Source organism: Tribolium castaneum, chromosome 3, assembly GCF_031307605.1.
Source record: "Tribolium castaneum strain GA2 chromosome 3, icTriCast1.1, whole genome shotgun sequence".
Classification (NCBI taxonomy): domain Eukaryota; kingdom Metazoa; phylum Arthropoda; class Insecta; order Coleoptera; family Tenebrionidae; genus Tribolium; species Tribolium castaneum.
The window spans coordinates 15,142,153-15,159,867 of record NC_087396.1 but is presented as its reverse complement, the minus strand read 5'-3'; the positions used below and the strand labels follow the sequence as shown (position 1 = coordinate 15,159,867).

Genomic DNA, 17,715 nt, shown 5'->3' with positions numbered 1-17,715 from the left:
TCCAGGCGGTCTCCGACGACATGTTGGTGGAGCTGAAAGCGTGCTTCATGGAGGCTTACGATGACAACCAGGATGGAAAAATCGATATTCGTGAGGTAACTCAACAAAAACCGAAGCCGAATGATCCTTTCTTTCCGTGTTGTAGTTGGCGCAGTTACTTCCGATGGAAGAAAACTTCTTACTCCTTTTCCGATTCGACAATCCCTTAGAGTCCAGTGTGGAGTTTATGAAGGTAGCGCTTCACAATCGCTACGTTATCCTAAAATGTGTTTTTCCAGATTTGGCGCGAGTACGACACCGATGGTAGCGGTTACATCGAAGCCGACGAGCTCAAAGTAAGTCCCTTAAATAAAATACTCCCCAGTTAATAAACTCCTCTAGAATTTCCTGCGAGACTTGCTGAAAGAAGCGAAAAAGATTAACGACGTTTCCGAAGATAAACTCATCGAATACACCGACACCATGGTAAGGTATCATCAACACTTCATCGCCTAAACCTTAAGCCTTTCTAGCTCCAGGTGTTTGACGCCAACAAGGACGGCCGTTTGCAACTGTCGGAAATGGCCAAGTACTTAAAGTAACGCCCCTCTTGCTTTTCTTCTAATAACAAGTTTCAGGTTACTTCCTGTTAAAGAAAATTTTCTCTGCAGGCAAATCTTCAAGGTGAGTGAGGTATACCGATCAAATTTTCTTCCCACTGGTGTCAAAACACAAGTTTGTGTAAACGACACTTAACGGACAAGTGTAATTGCAACACACGTTACGTCTACACAGATTAACAAAAAAATAAACTTGTCTACTTCTATATTTATGCACCACTCTATTATGGCACTAGTTTTAGTTCTTAAAAAAATAAAATTGAAGTCTAAATTTAAACCATAAATTTCTCTGCGTTAGTTTAAACTAAACCGTCTTTTAAAAGTACATCAAATGATAAAACTTTTGCATGGCTTTTTTCGTCTGTCTTTGTGGCTAAACTAGGAAGGAATAGAAGTAAGTAACTCAAACACGTTTCATGTTAGTTTAGTCTTCGCTTTATGTGCATGTCTCCTTTCTGTCTCTTCCTCCATTTAACGTCCATCACGACATACATCACAGGGAGAAACAACATTATTGTTCAAACTATGTTTGATTCAAAACTTATTTGGTATTGTGTGTAATTTAGGGGGCTACAAAACTCACCAAGGACGATATCGAGCGAGTTTTTGCCTTGTACGACAGGGTAAGATTTTAATATCTCCGTTAAACGTTACAAAAAATTATTTCCAGGATAACAACGGTACAATAGAAAACGAAGAGTTGCGCGGCTTTTTGAAAGATTTGCTCGAACTGGTCAAAAAAGTAACGAATAGATTTAGTTGTTTTGTATTGTTGATGTGTTTTTTTAGGACTACGATGCTCAAGATTTGCTCGATTTTGAGGAAACCATTCTACGAGGCGTGGACTACAATCAAGATGGCAAAATCAACAAGAAGGAATTGACGATGATCTTGTTAGCCATCGCGAAACATAATCAAGAGGAGGAATCAACCGCATAGATATCATGAGGAAGGAAATCGTAACGAGTTGCCAATTTATCAAGTAGCACAAGTTTCAGGAGTTTATAAGTAATTATATATAGGGTTAAATTTAATGTTAGATTATTGTGACACCAATATTGTTGTTGATTTGGTAGCGTGACTACAATAAGGTAAAAACGTGCATCAATCTCTCAATTATAATCATTTTTACGATCAATTTTCGCATCGCTGTGATTTTATTGGAAGTACTCGTAAGTAGAGGGCAACACGGTTGATATTTTTATAATGCAATAGCCTTGAGATCAGATTAAGTTACTTTCAGTTGATATTCCAAATGAGGGAGAAGAAACACCAATCCAAACCAAAGACTTATTTGATACAAAACCCAATCCTAAGAATGCACAACTTTCATATCGCACTTCAATCAACTGTTACTGAATTATACTTAGACTAGTCATGCATGATCTCTGAGCTTTCGGTACTCAAATATTTCAAAGTTTACAAGTAGTGATGTTGCTCTATTTATCTATAACTATATAACTATATTTATAAACGCTGCTACGGCACTGTATTATCGATTGTGATACCTTTCATTGAACGAAATGAAAGACTTGGGAGAATCGAATTTTATTGATTGGTCTCGAAGCCTAAGTAGATGAAAACGTGGTACATTATCAAACCGCAGCTTCGAATATTATTATCTTGAAAATTCGTCCAGTTTCGCATATCTGTGCCCCTCTATGTGCATTATTGTATAATAAAGTCTATTTTAATAAAAAGTATAGATTAATTTATATATGTTAACACTTTTATATTTATTACGTTATGTACAAAGTTGCCAAATTCTCTTAGACGTGTGAAATACTTACAGTTATAATACTATAAGGCGATTTTTGCTTGTTTTTCGTTCAATTCAGTGTGATAAAACATTTTCAAACTACTACGAAAACGGTTCACTATGTCCTACTATACTGTAAAAAATAAATGTTCGTTATTTAAATTAGTTTTATTATTACTGGCACACCGGTTGTTAGGAAAGTAAAAAAAAGGATTTGCAACATCAACATCAATTTATTTATATCGTGCATACAGTCTTAGATCTAAAACAGCTATGTTGCATTAGGAGAATTATTGCATAGCACAGCAGTAAGTCTACCTTTAATTTAAAAGTTACAAGTTACAACACAAGAGAGAAAAGCTACAACATTTAAAGAGCTTATTTCTGGATTGTGATTATTTGGTGCCCACATTTTTTACAAGTTGTATAACCCTCACTTTGCATTGAAATTGGGACTTGATGATCCACCGACTTGGACCGTTTTTGTTTGGGTGCATTTGGCACTTGGAGAAAATCATCGTTGGGTTCATTCGGCTCGAATTCTCCTGAAACACATTTCAGTTAAGTCTCTTGCTTCAAACTGATATAAACATAAACCAGAAAAAGTGCTCCCGTTGTCTTCACTTTCGTTATAATCTTCCAAAGGCGGTAAGCCTTCACTGGGACTTGGAGTCCCGGCTTCGATGCCGTGGAACAAGTCTAGTCTCGAATCTAAAGAAAACTGTTTTCCCGACATTAAAATCCCCTTGATTCTTCTCCTCATTGCTACAAAAAATGCAATTATTCGACTTTAACTCCCAGATTTTTCGCTCAACCAGGACTGTTCTGTGCATCTTGTCTCAATTTAATCGTTTTGGAGTATTCGGCAATCACGTCATCGCGGTCGTAAATGGCTGCAAAACTTCCATTGACAATTTTGGGAGACATTGGCGAATTGGAAAGCAAGAGACTTGTCCCGAAATTCTCGTTCCTGTTCTTGGTATCCGCAAGGGGGACTCTTGGCCGGGCACCAGGAGTCCACTCGTTGAGGACTTCAGTTGCCACAGTTTTGATTTCCTGCCAGTCTTTCACAATGTCCTCGTTTGTGGTACGCGGAGACGTTACTGTAAACCTGATTATGTATTTGCCCTTGATTATGGCCGGAACGCAGTGTATGTTTCCTCGAGAGTTGATCTTTTTCCAAAGAGTTTCAGTGATAATGTTGTCGCCCACTAGGCGAAAAACAACAAGCCCTAGATGGCGCTTGGCTGGGATCTCAAAACGGGCGTCCGACTGGACGAGAGCCTCGAATTTTTGAGCGAGACGCACGCCCTGGAGTTTTAATGACTGAATTGTAATAAATTCTAATCAGAGTCTACCTCGCGTATGTGTTTTTGAAGTCCGGTAATGCCGTAATTGCGAATTACAAACCACAATTTAATGGCCCTGAATCTCTTACTTAACGGTATCTGCCAATGCTGTAATTAATTTTTAATTAACAAAAAATAAAAAAAAATTGCAAATGGAAAATACCATATAGTCAATCGCTAGACCTATGGAAATGTTAGTTTGGTTAAAATGGAGTGACATGTTGAGAGAACTTACCTGAATATTCGTGTTGGAGGTACACCGGGTCCACGTTGAAGGCTTCATGAAGTGCTAAACTATTTTTAACCCTAGGAGTGTTAAAAATTGGTGCTTTTTATCTTTTGTGTTTAAATCAATTACCACATTGCCGTGCAGTCAAAATGTACCATCAGCCATTTCGATGGATTAAAGGAAATTGAGTCAACCTTTTCAACACCTTTTAGCCAAACTCTGTACTCTGGGCATATAAAGGCGCTCCCAGCGTACGCTGCATCGACATGCAACCACAAAAACTCCTCCACACAAACGTCTCCAATTTCATCTAAATTATCAAAGGAGCAAGCACCTGTCGTGCCCAAAGTAGCACAAACCTACACACAGAAAATTAATCTTAAAGTTTCCCCCCACACAAATCGGACATTATTAATTGCACCCCGTGGGATTTCTCCAGATAGCTTTACTTTTAAGAAGATTTCCCCAATTAGTTATTTGTGCGGAAATATCAGACGTCGCTCAATAACGGCTTACCCAGAACGGTATGAATCCAAGCTCGCGGTCTTTCTTGATAGTCTGTAACAGTTCGGGTCCACGCATCGATAAGTTCTCGTCGCATTCGATATACCGGATGTGGACTAAACCGATCAAGGCTGCTTTTTCTACGCTGGAGTGAGCTTGGTCCGAACAATAAGCAACTAATTTACTGTTAATTTCGCCATTTTCGGCGTCCGGATAAAGCTCCTTGTACTTCTTAATCGCCTGCCAGCGACCTGCCAGTAGACTGATCAAGGTGGCCTCGCTAGCAGTGGTCTAAATTAACCCAAATTTAAAGCAAAACCGCGAATTATGCCAAAAAAATCACCTGGATGACCCCACCACCACTACCATTTTTCCGGTGCAAAAAATTCTCCGGAAGACCGATCATCTTCCCCAGCCAGTTCATCACGATCATCTCCAGTTCGGTAGCAGCCGGACTGGACGCCTACAAACCCCAGGAATTTACCCCATTCTTGAAAATTTGCTAAACCCACCCAAGTAAATCCCACACAGTTGATGGCATTGGAGAGCATCTCCCCCAGCATGGAGGGGTAGCTCGTCAAAGCCGGGAAGTACGCATGCATGTGGGGACTCTGCCAGTGGGTGACCCCTGGCATGATGACATTTTCTATGTCTGCGAAAATCCGGGGCCAGGTTTCGCCCTCGATGGGAGCGCTGTCGGGAATCAAGTCCCGGAGGAATCCGGGTTTCTTGTCTGGAAACACTCTGCGCTCCCGGATGTCTTCCAGATAATCCGCAATGTAGTCGACGAGTTCTTTGCCTTTAATTGGAAGACCGGAATTGTGCTTTATTGGAATTTGAATGTCGAAGATTCAATCGCGCGGATTTTATTGTTATTGAGCGAGTATATTACTGTTAGCCTGACAGTTATGGGGGTGGGATTGGGACTTACCCCGGATCCGGTATTCAGTGGCGTCCATCTGGGTGCGTGAAAGTTGGCGGAGGCATTAGTATGGTTTCGGATTAGCTTTTCGGAAGTTTAGAAGCTTCAGGTTTAAGCTTATTTATTAGTTTATAACGGATTTAAACCTAATTTTATTGAGAAATTTGTGACACATTTAAGCGACTAATGAAATTTAAATATTTCCAGAAACTTTAAAATGCAATGAACTTTCCAAAGTAATTCTAAATAGATTTGGAAATCATAACAATAAAAAATAGCGCTTGGATTGAACTCACCCCTAGCTCACTGGCTAAACTCACACTGTAAATATACTGAAGCCAAATGCTATCAACAAGTGACAACGTGCTTTATATAAGGCTTCCCTCCACTCCGTTTCAGGAAAATATTATTGGCTTTGTTTCAGGGAGCTTTACAATATAAAACAATCTGCATTTCTTGAGTAATTGCTTTGTTACTGCAGCTGTAAATGAAAGTAAATTTTCAGCAAAATAAAATTATCTCGGTGAAATGTTGTTAGCCATTGAACACTAAGGCATTTTGCGGCTTTATTACCAAAATAACTTGTACCAAAAAATCATCTACTCTCTAAAACTAGAAGTTCCGAAGGATGTAAAATTGTAGAAATAAATAAAATTCGAAGAAGCTCAAAATCAGTTTTTTTTAAGTTATTCCTCTGTTTTCGTAATAATACTCGTAACCAGAATTAGTCATTTACGTATTACTGTATTACAGTACAGTAACTATTAAAGTAATTACGATTAAATTTGTTTCTGGCACATTTCAATTTTGAAAAATCAACAAAAAAAGAAACAGAATTTTTGTATAGAATTTTAACACCGTTAAAGGTTTCTTAATTTTTTTAAATATCTTTAGAAAAACTTATTTCCAGACATTATTTCTCATTTTGAACATTTCAGCAAAATTCTGTTAGTTCTTTCGTTTTTTTTTGTATTTTTTTAAATTTTATTGATTATCTTACCAATAAGAGAAACATTGTTCTTACTTTAGAAAGACCTTTAATTGTTCAAAATTAACATAACTCTTAAAATCATAGTACATTTTTCTGAAAATTTTTAGAAAAAAATCTCCAAAAAGAATTTGGTTCAACTAGAGTTCTTTTATTGGAACTTTATTTATTCCCAATATAGGAACTCTAGGTTCAACTGGTCCTCTCCCACGGATCCATCCATGGAAACTAAAATTGCACCTGTCAAAACCTGTCAGTTCGTCAGGTCACATGGCGCATTTTCGTGCCTTCTGCAAGGGTCTAAGCCTTAACGGCCTTAAAAAAAACCTGATCAAAGAAAAATCAGACGCGGTCAAGCTTTACCACCACGAAACGCCCCGCCTGACCCTCGGCCAAAGATGCCGTCATTGCCGCATAAACTGCGTCCTTCGTATGAGAAAATGCTGTTCTTTACCCCAAAACTCCCGATTTCGGCGATTCCTCTACAAGCTGAAACACGACGGCTCCTTCGAAAACTACATCATGAAGAGCATTCTAGGCTTCATCGGCGGGTTCATCCTAACTTACATCTTTTTCATGTTCTTCGTCGTCCAACTCAACTTCAAACTTTCAACGGCCACAATGATGTGCTCAATTTTCGGTAGCGTGCTAATGCTAGGCCTCGCTTTTAGCCGCTACATCAGGTAAATTGCAGACGCAGAGCATTCGCACAATTAAAACCTAATTAAGACGTCACAACAGAACGCCGCTCTTATTGTTTAAAGTGGCTTGTTTTAGATGCGTTGTATTCCTTACTCTGCCACAGTTTTTCTCGAAAAGGGGGCGACAGGCGCTGTTAGCCTACGCTTTCATTCTGGCGATAACTGGGCCAGCGAAGAACACGCTGAATAATATGGGGATTCTGAGCGAAAGTATGGCTTGCGGACAGGAGCAGCTCAAATCAGCGGTCAGACAAATTATCGACGTGATTAAGAAGCCGTTTTATGCCATCAGAGATGCAATTAAGTCGGTGGTAAAAACGATTAAAGTTATTATCAAAAAGATCAAGGAAATACTGCTCAAAATCAAGAAAATCATAATGGCCATTTGTAAGTTTTGGTAACACGTTACTAAATTAAAAATATGACTAGAAGACAGGCAGGGATTGCAAGTAACCTGCTCCTTTGTTTTATAGAATTTAAGTGAATTATATTTGCTTAATAGTTGAGAAAATTCTTCGAATATTTCGCAAGGCAGACTGATAATCATAATTCTACATGTAAAATACTCATATCTTTTTAGAAGAATTGGTAGGTATGAGTGCTCACTAGAATTTTTACCCAATCGTACCTAACTTTCGTTATCAAGATAAGCTCTAACCTTGTGAAAAAAACGGCTCCGCACATTGCCGATAAAACATTTTTAAATCAATATTTATCGATGACAAACACAAGTTTTAACAAAATTATCGAAATAATGAAATACCTATTTCCAAATGTTCATTTAGTATCAGAGATACTGTTTTTACAAACTGATTAAATTCAAGGGTAACTAACCCAAGAATTAGAAAAGTAAATATCTGTAAATGGAAAACTTATGGCAAATATTTGGTCAATAATTTAAAATAAATACTACCAATACGTAGTCGTAAACATTTGTTATTTTAGTACGTGTGATTAAGGCAGCGTTCCAGTTCCTCGGCAAGATTCTAAACGTATGCAACAAGGAGCTTGGCACTCCTTTCCAGCGCTGCGCTCGCGTCTTTGACAACGCGATTCAAGACTGCAACGCCAAGCTCGGCCCCTGGTTCAACTGGCTCTGCTCTATAGCCTATCTCGTCAAATCCGTCTGCTACATAGTGAAAATCTTTGATTACGTCTGCATGTTGGTTGATTTCATTAGCAACTCGGTCATTGGAGTTGTCATAAGGAGTAGACACCGCTGTCCACACTTTCAACCAATTAACTAACTCTCTTATCCAGAGGTGAAAGGTTTTATTCGCCACGTTCGCACCATGTTTTACGTCCGCATAAAGTTCTCTCATTCGTTCCACTTCCAAACGAACTCCTCCAAATCCTATTCGGAAGTGGCGGAAGGTATCGTGGGGGAGATTAAAGAGAGGACGCAAGCGCTGGCGATGTTTTTTGATTTTGTTAGCCTTCTCACGAGTTTCTTTTTTGTTTTTTTGCTAGTAAAGTAAGAATTCGCTACTACTTGAGCAAATCTCCCAAAAACTATTTTAGAGTACTGCACTACCGGTTTAGATTTCTGACAAGCGAGCGGTTTGATAATAAGTACATAACGAGAGATTTTCGGGAAATTGATCTACAAAGAGCTAAGTTGGGACGCGAAACGGTACTACCACTTAATAACAGAGAACGCACCATGTACATTACTGTAGGTTTACCTCAGTAGTACTTCGACTTCAGTAACACGTTTCAGATTAGTTCCTGCAGGCTTGTTAAGACTGAAAAACGCAAATTGAGCCAAAGTGCGGTGGTTCTGTTTGTCGCAACTTTGAAACTTTGTGCTCATATGCTAGTCGATTATTCCCTTTTTTGGGTACTGAATTTGATCCGGTACCATGGCCGGTTCCAGTCAAAAGTCACAGCCCCAAATCTGCCCTCGGTCCGAATAGAGGGCAAAGGTTTGTTAGCTGACCTTCTCAGAAGCATAGTCAAAGCATTTAAGCCACTGGGAATCGAACTAGAAATCGACACAGTACCATGTCTTCCCAACCCAATCCCTCCTGATTACGACCGCTACGTCCAAATCGGCTCCCTTCTAATCCTTTGTTGGTTCTTGGCAATCCTGGAACCTTACGGTCTCCGTCTAAGACACTGGATCATGTGCTACTATCACCCAGTGAGGGCCAAGCAGCGGGCTGTTTGGCTCTTTAATCACATCATGCGGTCTAGACTCAGTTTTCTAAAGTTTGCTCGCCGGCAGTTACGAAGGAATGTTTTGGGCCAAAAAGGACTAACCAAGATTACATTCAAAGAGTTTCTGAGGGCCAAATTGAGGTACCTCGTCACTTGATCGTCCTTAGCCAAAACTGTGATTCTTTAAAGGTGTAGGATATTCCGACTTTGTTTAGGTCCCGATAAACAGGATGCTTGCCTTCTCTGTGGCGAGGTTTTCAGAGAGTCGGATGAAATTAAACCGATCAAATGTGCGACTCCTGGTTGCCCAGGCATTTACTGTAAGCAGTGTTTCGACGATCTGGAAAATCTCTGTACCGTGTGCTTGTCTCCAATTGATTATGGTGACCTTTCCGATATCAGCGAGGAACTGTAAGGGTGGTAGGAGCACAAACAACTAACAAAAAAAATTTCGTAGAGGTTCAAATGATGACGATTTTGACGATAAAAAACCGCCGAAATCTGATGACGACGATCCGGAGAAAATACAGTTACTCCATAAAAATGACGATTCCGGTAATAGCAGTGAGGACAGTCAGCATTCTTACACTTATCAGTACGAGAAAAAACCATCAGAGGTGCATGAAAGGGAGTGGTCTAAAACTTCATTTAGGGATGTGGAAGGGCAGAAGAAAAGGGATTATGCAAGTATGGACGATTTTCGAGAAAACTCAAGAACAAGTGATACGAATTTTCGACTAAAGAAAACGTTAACGACCACGAATTTATTTAAAAATGACACGATTGAGAAAGGGCACGAGTCTTCCCCTGATACAGAAGATAAAAATACTGATTCAGCTTAAGAGGAAAAAATGATTAATAGGATTGTAAATAACTAAGAAATTACATAATTAATAAATAAATACGTGTACGTGTACTTTGGAATAATTCAAACAACGCGCTATCAGTACATGAGCGTCATAGTCTGAATGATGCCTCCAAAGAATAATCTTTATTAATAGCAGAGTACAATAATAATTTTTATCACTTATCAGATTAATCTCTCATTCTCTCACCTGTTCACTTTTTACTAGAACGTGCACTGTTGTGTCCAAAAATGAGATTTATAAGTGTGTTTGTTAGCGTTATTTTATTTAACACTTTCAGATTGTCAACAGTAAGTTTTTAAATAACTAATTAGCTTAAAGATACATTTATTTTGGTACAACAGGCCTACAAAGCTGCAGTTTTCGAACATTATGCGCTACAAGCCGATACTCCAGAAAACACTATCTTGAAAAATCTTGACGAATATAGAAATCATGCAGATAAAGCTAAAATTCAGGCAAGTAAATAAAACATGTGCAAGAACGTAATGACTCCTAATTTGTAATAGGCTGCGGATATTGCTGTCTTTCCGGAATATGGTCTTACGACAGTAATACTGGACAATCCAGAGGAATATGCAGTTGTTGTCAACAGCACAAACCATATTATAAACGAACTAATGACCATTGCCAAAGAGCGGGCCATTTATCTAGTTGTAAACTTACTGGAAAAAGAGGAGGAAGCCAACAAAAAGACTAAATATTACAACACAAATTTAGTCTTCGACAGAGATGGAAAAATAATACTAAAGTGAAAAAAAGTTGAACAAAAAATAATAAAATAACCGACAATTTTTAGATACCGCAAAATCAATCTCTTCAATGAAGGAAAACTTACCGCAGGCCCGAAAGATCAAACCCCTACATTTACCACAGATTTCGGTGTTACGTTTGGCATTTTCACATGCTTTGATATTCTTTTCGAAAACCCGTCGAGAACTGTACTAAAGAATGACGCTGTTACGGATATTGTGTTCCCCACAGCTTGGTTTGCAACAATGCCTTTCTTTACATGTACGTTTTAAAAGTTTTTTGAAACAAGTCTAAACAATCTTCCAGCTTTGAGCATCCAACATGGTTACGCTGCAGCTAACGGCGTGAATTTACTTGCTGCTAACTTTAATAATCCGAAAGAAACCCATGGTGGTAGTGGGATCTACTTAGGAGATGGTAGAGTTGTGGAAATGGTCGTTTTTGACACTCCAAGCAGTAAACCTTTAATCCAGGAGGTACCAAAATTATCCAAACGAGAAGACAAAAGCATCTGTCCTAAACTTGTATGTAACAACTGATTTAAGTTCTACATGAAATTTAAAACAATTTTTAGTCCCCATTTGGCCTTCCAAATGATTTAACTAAATCCAATGTTAGCAATTATCACACAGACTACGAGTTTAAAGCTTCAAACTACAAGCTCAAGAAAATTGATTTGACCCAAAGCAATGTTACAACCACCATTTGTGACTCCACGTTTTGTTGCAATTTTGAAATTATTATTAGTACTTCAGAAACAAACACAAGCAGTGTCTACAAGTAATAAATACAACTTTTTTTCGCTAATTTAAAAATACTTTTTCCAGGGTAATGGCTTATGACGGACCTGTTTCTTACGGTAATGTTAACGCTCATATTCGAGTGTGTAGTTTGGTAGCTTGCGAAAGTGACTCAGACACGAGTTGTGGAAAAAGAGTTGATGTTGGTGTCAAGTTTACGAAAATTACAGTTAAAGGAGATTTGATAACTGATGAAACCTACCCAACTTACTACACACCTTTGACTCTAAATACCTATCTTCAGCCACTAACGCAAACGATTTATTGTAACAATAAGAATAGTGGAAGCAACTCTACTTCTGTCCAACTAACCACAACAAAGGCGCAAAAGGACGTCTTAGTTTTTGGGATTTTGGGAACAACAACAGCATCTGCAGCTGCACCTTCGGTATATGCTTGCAGTGTTTTGTTCGTAACAATTTTAAGCCTAATTAAATACATTGTCATTTAATTACTTACAGACAATAAATTATAATAAGTATTAATTATATTTCCTGGATGTTTGTTTCATGTCAATACTTTATATTACGTGAATTGTTTATTTTAACAAATAAGGTGTGCGCTACATGTCTCAGTACCTTTAGAGTACCTTTATTTGTGTATATGAAGTAAAAAAATCTTGCGTCAGAAATGTTTTAAAAAATTTCATTGGTTTTCCAAAATAGTTACTTTTGGCCTTATCTTATCTTATTCATCTGTGATTTTCTCTATAAACCTTATTAATGTGATACTTTCCTTTATTAGTTATTACTAATTTTGCAAAACTACATTTTTGTAGTTTAGTCGACGAAAATGTGAATTAACTCCGCAGCAAATTCTTGTTTCAAGATTGATGAATGATTCACAAGGAAAGATAAATAAAAATCGTAGCCCAACCGAAAAAAAGTTCAACCAATCGGTGACATATGAGGTAACTGTTTACTTTTAAAGTATTTATTTAAGAGATAACACTTATCAAACCAAATATATTTCCGGAATACCCATGAGCATATTAATGTAATTACTGGTTTAACTTCAGGCTGCTACAACATGAAGGGTGTGTGCGTATTGTTTGTTACATTTTTAGGATTCAATTTTTCTGCAGTGAGTTGTTAATTAGTGTGTAGTTAGGTGTAAAGCTTCAAAATGGCTACATTTTAGGCCTACAAAGCGGCAGTTATTGAACATTATCCGTATGCAGATAAAGGAAGTACAGCAGATGAAATAATAAAAAAAAATCTACAGGACTATCAAAATTACATAGCGAAAGCGAAAGGCGAAGTAATATACATATTTATTTATACAAAATCACTTACACAGAATATTTTTACATAAAATATAGGGCGCAAATATCATTGTCTTTCCTGAATATGGGCTTACAACTCTAGTCGACGACCCAAAGGAATATGCTATCAATGTTAATGACTCCGATACGTTTAAAAAACTGAAAGTAATGGCTGTAGAAAACGGCATGTATTTGGTGGTAAATATTCTAGAAAAAGATGAAAGCAGTAGCAAAAACACTGAATATTACAACACAAACTTGGTTTTCGACAGAAACGGAGAATTATTATTAAAGTGAGTTTCTCTTTCAGTTTTTGAGAAAAAAACAATTTGTTGTAGATACCGCAAAATCAATCTTTTTAACGAAAAACAATTGACACCAGGATCAAAAGATCAAAGCAACACTTTTAAAACTGATTTTGGCGTCACGTTTGGTATTTTCACAAGTTTTGATATCCTTTTTGAAAACCCGTCGAAAACTGTATTCATTGATACCAGTGTTACGGATATCGTGTTTCCCACAGCTTGGTTTGCAACAATGCCTTTCTTTACTGGTACGTTGTTACAGTGTTCAAAAAACCAATTTAGGCAATGTTTTAGCTTTGAGCGTCCAACATGGTTACGCTGTCGCCAACGGTGTTAATTTATTAGCTGCTAATTATGGTAATCCAAAAAGCACCCACGGGGGCAGTGGAATTTACTTGGGAGATGGCAAGGTGCCTGAAATGTATATTGCTGATACTCCAAGCAGTAAAGCTATAGTCCAAGAAGTACCAAAATTATCCAAACGGGAAGACAAAACAATCTGTCCTAAAGTTGTACGAATAGGGATTGAATTTGTGTTTGTCGTAACATTTAAAACGGACTTTTTAGGCCCCAAGAGGACTCCCAAGTGATTTAGATAAATCTAATGTTACCAACTACCGCACAGACTACGTCTTTAAAGCCTCAGACTACACCTTTAAAAAAATTGATATGACCCAAAGCAATGCTACAGCTAGCGTTTGTGATGGCTCGTTGTGTTGCACTTTCCAAATGCACATAAATACATCAGAATCAAAATCAATCAACGTTTATAAGTAAGAACGACAACCAATATTTTTTTAATTGGGTACATATCACTTTTCCAGGGTGATGGCTTATGACGGTCCAATGACTTACGGTAACAGCAACATTCATGTTCGCGTGTGCAGTTTGGTGGCTTGCGAAACCGACTCAGATGATACTTGTGGGAAAAGAGTCGAGGTTGATGCTAAATTTACAAAAATTACAGTTAAGGGAAAATTGACAAGTTGTAATGAGGGCCCTACTTATTTTGCGCCTGTCACTCTAAACACTTTTCTTCAACCTCTAACCGAAACCACATATTGTAACTTCAACGCAACTGATTCTACAAACGTCGAATTGACTACGACTAAAGCCCAACAAAATGTTTTAGTTTTTGGGATCTTGGGACAAGTATCAGCCAGCGCCTCTCTATTTACTTTCAGTGTCTTGTTCTTGACCATGTTAAGTGTTATTAAATGTATTGTAGTTTAGTTAAGACAGCCTTGTAAGCATTAAATTTAATAAAACCTAATATTCGTAATCAGTGTTATCATTAAATAAATAATAGATTCCCCTCGGGGATAAAAAAGTTCCCTAAACAAGTAAGATAATAAAGTAATCAATGAATCAATATAAACTTTGCAATACTTAGTAACTGGTTTTTGGTGAGTAAATTATGGTACCGAAGCCTATTTCAAATACTTCAATACAAAAATCAATTACACACTTTTGGTCATTTTGATAAAAATTGTATTACATTCTGCAAACAGGAGTAATTTACAGCTGATTACTTTATTGACTTATTGCAAAATATTGGGTATGAATAGGTCCCATAAATGTTTTAGGAGTATTTTAAACCACTTTCTTTCATTCAATAACGTTACCGTACCAATAACTCCGCAGAAAGTTGCGACAATAAAAAAATACAATTCTAATGCTCTAAAATTTCCATCATTTATTACTCGCATGTGCAAAAATCGTAAAGCTTTTGTTCCGGGAAAAGCTTCACTAATCCATATATCTTGCCCAATCTATCTTTATAGGTGAAAATAACTGTGTTAATTTTTTTCGATTAAAGTGAAGCCGATTTAGTCATAAAATAAATGTTTCTTATCAAAAATAATCAGTTTCCTCCTTATCGTGGTCGTTAGTATGTTACCTACACACCTAACAAAATAGTTGCAAGCTGTGTCACTCTTCGTCCTTAAAATGTGGATCTTCTTATTAATAACACTTTGTACCATTTGTAATGGACTTGTAAGTTAGATTTATTATCGTCAAATTTTTTAACCAACCACATTGCAGGCGTACAAAGCTGCAGTTGTCGAGTATTATCCTTCAACAGAAGCCCAACCCATGGACACAATCAAAAAGAATATAGAAGAGTATAGGACGTACGTAGACAGCGCAAGAAAACAAGTAACTGATTAATCCAGCCAAGAATCCATTCGTTTACCGTTCTTTTTTCAGTCTGTCGATATCATAGTGTTCCCAGAATATGGTCTTACGACTTTAACTAAAGATCCAGAAGAATATGCCGTTGAAATAACTAGTACTAATGAAATCATTTCAAAGCTTAGCACTTTGGCCAAAGAACATGAGATGTACCTAGTCATAAATCTTCTAGAAAAAGAAACGATCGCCAACCAAATATACTACTACAACACAAATTTGGTTTTTGATCGGAATGGCACAACCATAGCCAAGTACTCGCCCAGTTTTCACCGACTCAAATTAACGCAAACGTTTCAGATACCGCAAAATCAATCTCTTCGACGAGGCTAAACTGACTCCAGGATCTCACAACCAAACCAACACTTTTCTGACCGACTTTGGGGTCACTTTTGGGATATTTACTTGTTTCGACATCTTGTTTAAAAGTCCGTCAAGAACCGTTCTCGAGAGTACTAAGGTCACTGATATTGTTTATCCAACAGCGTGGATTTCTATAATCCCCTTCTATCATTGTGAGTTTAAAAAATTTCTGGCTGTTTCCGGTTATACGTATTTTTACAGCTTTGAGTGTCCAACACGGGTATGCGGTCGCTAACGGAGTTAATCTTCTGGCCGCTAATTACGCAAAACCGAACGCGGGCCGCGGTGGTAGCGGTATATATTTAACTGATGGGAAAATAGCGGAGAAATACATTGGAGATACAGCAAGTACTAAACTTATAGTCCAAGAAGTCGGGAAGCAATCGACTAGAGAAGACAGAACGAAATGTCCAACTCGAGTAAATTGTTTTATTAATGCGGAGGCTTTCTAATTTCGAAAAAATTTTAGTTACCGTTTGGACTTCCGTCAGATTTAGGAAAATCTAACGTCAGTAACTATATGGCACTCACAGCTTTCACTGCATCAGATTACACATTCCAAAACATTAATTTGACACAGGGTAACATCTCCGAAACAGTTTGCCACAAAAACTTTTGTTGCAATTTTGACCTGAAACTAGATCCAAATAACGTCATTGCTTCAGAACACTACAAGTAAGACTGCCAGACAACATTCTTATTTTTTAAACCTTCTATCCACAGACTAATGGCATATGATGGAATGGTAAATTATAACGAAATTCAGCTTCATATCCGTACCTGCAGTCTATTATTTTGTGAAAATGATTCCAACGACAGTTGTGGTAAAAGACAAGAAACGACATCCACCAAGTTCACAAAAATAACAGTCAGTGGAAATCTGCCCACCGATAATACGACTTTTTATACACCCGTCACGCTTAACACTTATCTTTTAACAATACCGCAAATTCCATACTGTGACACTCAAAACGGAACTGATACCACCTATGTGCAGTTGTCTACGCCAAAAGCGCAGCAAAATCTTCTAGTTTTTGGTTTGCTTGGACACACTCAGGCTCCAATTGATGATCACAATGACAACGGAGATGACGATGATGGCAATTCAGCAGTGAAAGCTTCCAGTCTTCTCTTACTTGTAGTTTTGAGTGTTGTTAAATGTTTGCTGTATTAATTACACTAGGAATTTAATTTTGTAGAAGCGAGGTAAAAAATAAATCCTAAATGCCTTTCACTTTTTCACGTAAGGAACAATTAATTGCTCCTTATTTTGATCCAAAAAATTGGTAATAAAAGTAATAATACAAAATGTTTTGTTTTAATGTTTAATACACGTTATGCAAATAAACATAGTAATAACAGCGCAAATAAAAACTTCCACTTGAGGTAAGAACTGGAGAAAAATACGAGGTTAGTTCAAAAATTATTGACCCTGGCAGAAAAAAAGGTTGGATTTTTTATTTTTTATCATAGTCCACTAATCCGATGAGACAAAAAATGATGGTGAACAGTTTTAACACGCACAACGTATTTGTGTTACGTACGAAAAACTAAATACTAAGAGGCGAAAAAATACAAACCACAAAGTTGTATAGTCCACGAGACCACAGGTAGGTACTTAATTCCCTACAACTTAATATTATTCCATAATTCTATTCGCAGTGTTTTAAAAATATGAGGCAAAAGTTTTACTTGTCTTTGTATAGTTTTCGATAATTTTTATCATTACTTTCAGCTTTTTGTTTAGTTTATGGTCACCGTTATTTAATGCAGCTTAAAAAGAGACACAGAATATTACAATTAAAGAGTGTTGTCTTATGTAATGTTCAGCGAAATAAACTCTTTACCAAATAATTAATAAAAAATGTCAAAGCACTCTAGTATGCACTCATTATTTTTAAACTGAACATAGGATTAATAGTGTTATGTGATGTTCAGTGAAATAAAATCACTGCGCGAT

The 17,715-nt window shown here is 37.3% G+C and overlaps 6 protein-coding genes across 9 annotated transcripts in view; 5 read left to right on the top strand and 1 right to left on the bottom strand.

The window, feature by feature from the left end:
- Window positions 1–2,520, top strand: part of Cbp53E (Calbindin 53E) — a 33,446-nt gene extending 30,926 nt beyond the window's left edge. For 2 of the 3 annotated variants that reach the window (XM_008197805.3, XM_015982020.2), the window contains 10 exons: window positions 6–95; window positions 146–232; window positions 279–335; window positions 382–465; window positions 513–568; window positions 618–663; window positions 982–993; window positions 1,166–1,222; window positions 1,270–1,341; window positions 1,389–2,520. In XM_008197805.3, the coding sequence (XP_008196027.1) occupies window positions 6–95; window positions 146–232; window positions 279–335; window positions 382–465; window positions 513–568; window positions 618–663; window positions 982–993; window positions 1,166–1,222; window positions 1,270–1,341; window positions 1,389–1,538 (711 nt within the window). In that variant the 3' untranslated portion in view covers window positions 1,539–2,520. The remainder of the gene's footprint in view (window positions 1–5; window positions 96–145; window positions 233–278; window positions 336–381; window positions 466–512; window positions 569–617; window positions 664–981; window positions 994–1,165; window positions 1,223–1,269; window positions 1,342–1,388) is intronic. The other variant, XM_970590.4, reaches the window with a different exon arrangement.
- Window positions 2,521–2,579: 59 nt separating this feature from the next.
- Window positions 2,580–5,705, bottom strand: Hdc (Histidine decarboxylase). 2 transcript variants are annotated; one of them, XM_970589.4, is made up of 12 exons: window positions 5,659–5,705; window positions 5,372–5,399; window positions 4,953–5,239; window positions 4,784–4,903; window positions 4,453–4,731; window positions 4,066–4,295; window positions 3,943–4,013; window positions 3,871–3,890; window positions 3,717–3,815; window positions 3,174–3,669; window positions 2,956–3,123; window positions 2,580–2,903 (listed from the first exon to the last, which is right to left on the bottom strand). In XM_970589.4, the coding sequence occupies exons 2-12, from the start codon at window positions 5,397–5,399 to the stop codon at window positions 2,737–2,739; spliced, it is 1,965 nt and encodes a 654-aa protein (XP_975682.1). In that variant the 5' UTR covers window positions 5,659–5,705; the 3' UTR covers window positions 2,580–2,736. The 2 variants fall into 2 exon arrangements, with proteins under 2 accessions (XP_975682.1, XP_064211865.1); XM_064355795.1 differs by lacking the exon at window positions 5,372–5,399 and having other exon boundaries at window positions 5,659–5,687.
- A 915-nt stretch (window positions 5,706–6,620) lies between these two features.
- Window positions 6,621–10,069, top strand: LOC664592 (DC-STAMP domain-containing protein 2). The gene is made up of 8 exons (XM_015982007.2): window positions 6,621–7,033; window positions 7,128–7,438; window positions 7,997–8,260; window positions 8,312–8,525; window positions 8,573–8,726; window positions 8,772–9,352; window positions 9,401–9,622; window positions 9,669–10,069. Exons 1-8 carry the CDS (start codon window positions 6,621–6,623, stop codon window positions 10,051–10,053), a joined length of 2,544 nt encoding a protein of 847 aa, XP_015837493.1. The 3' UTR covers window positions 10,054–10,069.
- Window positions 10,070–10,207: 138 nt separating this feature from the next.
- On the top strand, window positions 10,208–12,120 carry LOC103313731 (vanin-like protein 1). The gene is made up of 7 exons (XM_008197797.3): window positions 10,208–10,367; window positions 10,422–10,535; window positions 10,587–10,828; window positions 10,877–11,091; window positions 11,137–11,354; window positions 11,405–11,610; window positions 11,658–12,120. Exons 1-7 carry the CDS (start codon window positions 10,308–10,310, stop codon window positions 12,079–12,081), a joined length of 1,479 nt encoding a protein of 492 aa, XP_008196019.1. The 5' UTR covers window positions 10,208–10,307; the 3' UTR covers window positions 12,082–12,120.
- A 436-nt stretch (window positions 12,121–12,556) lies between these two features.
- On the top strand, window positions 12,557–14,481 carry LOC103313730 (vanin-like protein 1). Its single transcript, XM_008197796.3, has 7 exons — window positions 12,557–12,713; window positions 12,771–12,890; window positions 12,952–13,187; window positions 13,233–13,447; window positions 13,494–13,711; window positions 13,767–13,972; window positions 14,024–14,481. The coding sequence occupies exons 1-7, from the start codon at window positions 12,660–12,662 to the stop codon at window positions 14,430–14,432; spliced, it is 1,458 nt and encodes a 485-aa protein (XP_008196018.1). The 5' UTR covers window positions 12,557–12,659; the 3' UTR covers window positions 14,433–14,481.
- A 556-nt stretch (window positions 14,482–15,037) lies between these two features.
- LOC103313746 (vanin-like protein 1) lies at window positions 15,038–16,989 on the top strand. The gene is made up of 7 exons (XM_064355836.1): window positions 15,038–15,197; window positions 15,246–15,359; window positions 15,411–15,646; window positions 15,693–15,907; window positions 15,957–16,174; window positions 16,225–16,430; window positions 16,479–16,989. Exons 1-7 carry the CDS (start codon window positions 15,150–15,152, stop codon window positions 16,927–16,929), a joined length of 1,488 nt encoding a protein of 495 aa, XP_064211906.1. The 5' UTR covers window positions 15,038–15,149; the 3' UTR covers window positions 16,930–16,989.
- Window positions 16,990–17,715: the final 726 nt, after the last annotated feature.

What these genes read in the sequence shown, in the direction of transcription:
- LOC103313730 (XM_008197796.3), top strand. Translation starts at nt 12,660, where the DNA reads ATGAAGGGTGTGTGCGTATTGTTTGTTACATTTTTAGGATTCAATTTT. An exon ending in TAGCGAAAGCGAAAGGCGAA is followed by an intron (nt 12,891 to 12,951) that starts GTAATATACATA and finishes CATAAAATATAG; the next exon opens with GGCGCAAATATCATTGTCTT. An exon ending in AAACAATCTGTCCTAAAGTT is followed by an intron (nt 13,712 to 13,766) that starts GTACGAATAGGG and finishes CGGACTTTTTAG; the next exon opens with GCCCCAAGAGGACTCCCAAG.
- LOC664592 (XM_015982007.2), top strand. Translation starts at nt 6,621, where the DNA reads ATGGCGCATTTTCGTGCCTTCTGCAAGGGTCTAAGCCTTAACGGCCTT. An exon ending in TTTGTTTTTTTGCTAGTAAA is followed by an intron (nt 8,526 to 8,572) that starts GTAAGAATTCGC and finishes AAACTATTTTAG; the next exon opens with AGTACTGCACTACCGGTTTA. An exon ending in TTTCTGAGGGCCAAATTGAG is followed by an intron (nt 9,353 to 9,400) that starts GTACCTCGTCAC and finishes GATTCTTTAAAG; the next exon opens with GTGTAGGATATTCCGACTTT.
- Hdc (XM_970589.4), bottom strand. Translation starts at nt 5,399, where the DNA reads ATGGACGCCACTGAATACCGGATCCGGG. An exon ending in CACTGAATACCGGATCCGGG is followed by an intron (nt 5,240 to 5,371) that starts GTAAGTCCCAAT and finishes TTCCAATTAAAG; the next exon opens with GCAAAGAACTCGTCGACTAC. An exon ending in CAACGGGAGCACTTTTTCTG is followed by an intron (nt 2,904 to 2,955) that starts GTTTATGTTTAT and finishes AATGTGTTTCAG; the next exon opens with GAGAATTCGAGCCGAATGAA.
- LOC103313746 (XM_064355836.1), top strand. Translation starts at nt 15,150, where the DNA reads ATGTGGATCTTCTTATTAATAACACTTTGTACCATTTGTAATGGACTT. An exon ending in AATGGCACAACCATAGCCAA is followed by an intron (nt 15,647 to 15,692) that starts GTACTCGCCCAG and finishes CAAACGTTTCAG; the next exon opens with ATACCGCAAAATCAATCTCT. An exon ending in GAACGAAATGTCCAACTCGA is followed by an intron (nt 16,175 to 16,224) that starts GTAAATTGTTTT and finishes AAAAAATTTTAG; the next exon opens with TTACCGTTTGGACTTCCGTC.
- LOC103313731 (XM_008197797.3), top strand. Translation starts at nt 10,308, where the DNA reads ATGAGATTTATAAGTGTGTTTGTTAGCGTTATTTTATTTAACACTTTC. An exon ending in ACACTTTCAGATTGTCAACA is followed by an intron (nt 10,368 to 10,421) that starts GTAAGTTTTTAA and finishes TTGGTACAACAG; the next exon opens with GCCTACAAAGCTGCAGTTTT. An exon ending in AACAATGCCTTTCTTTACAT is followed by an intron (nt 11,092 to 11,136) that starts GTACGTTTTAAA and finishes ACAATCTTCCAG; the next exon opens with CTTTGAGCATCCAACATGGT.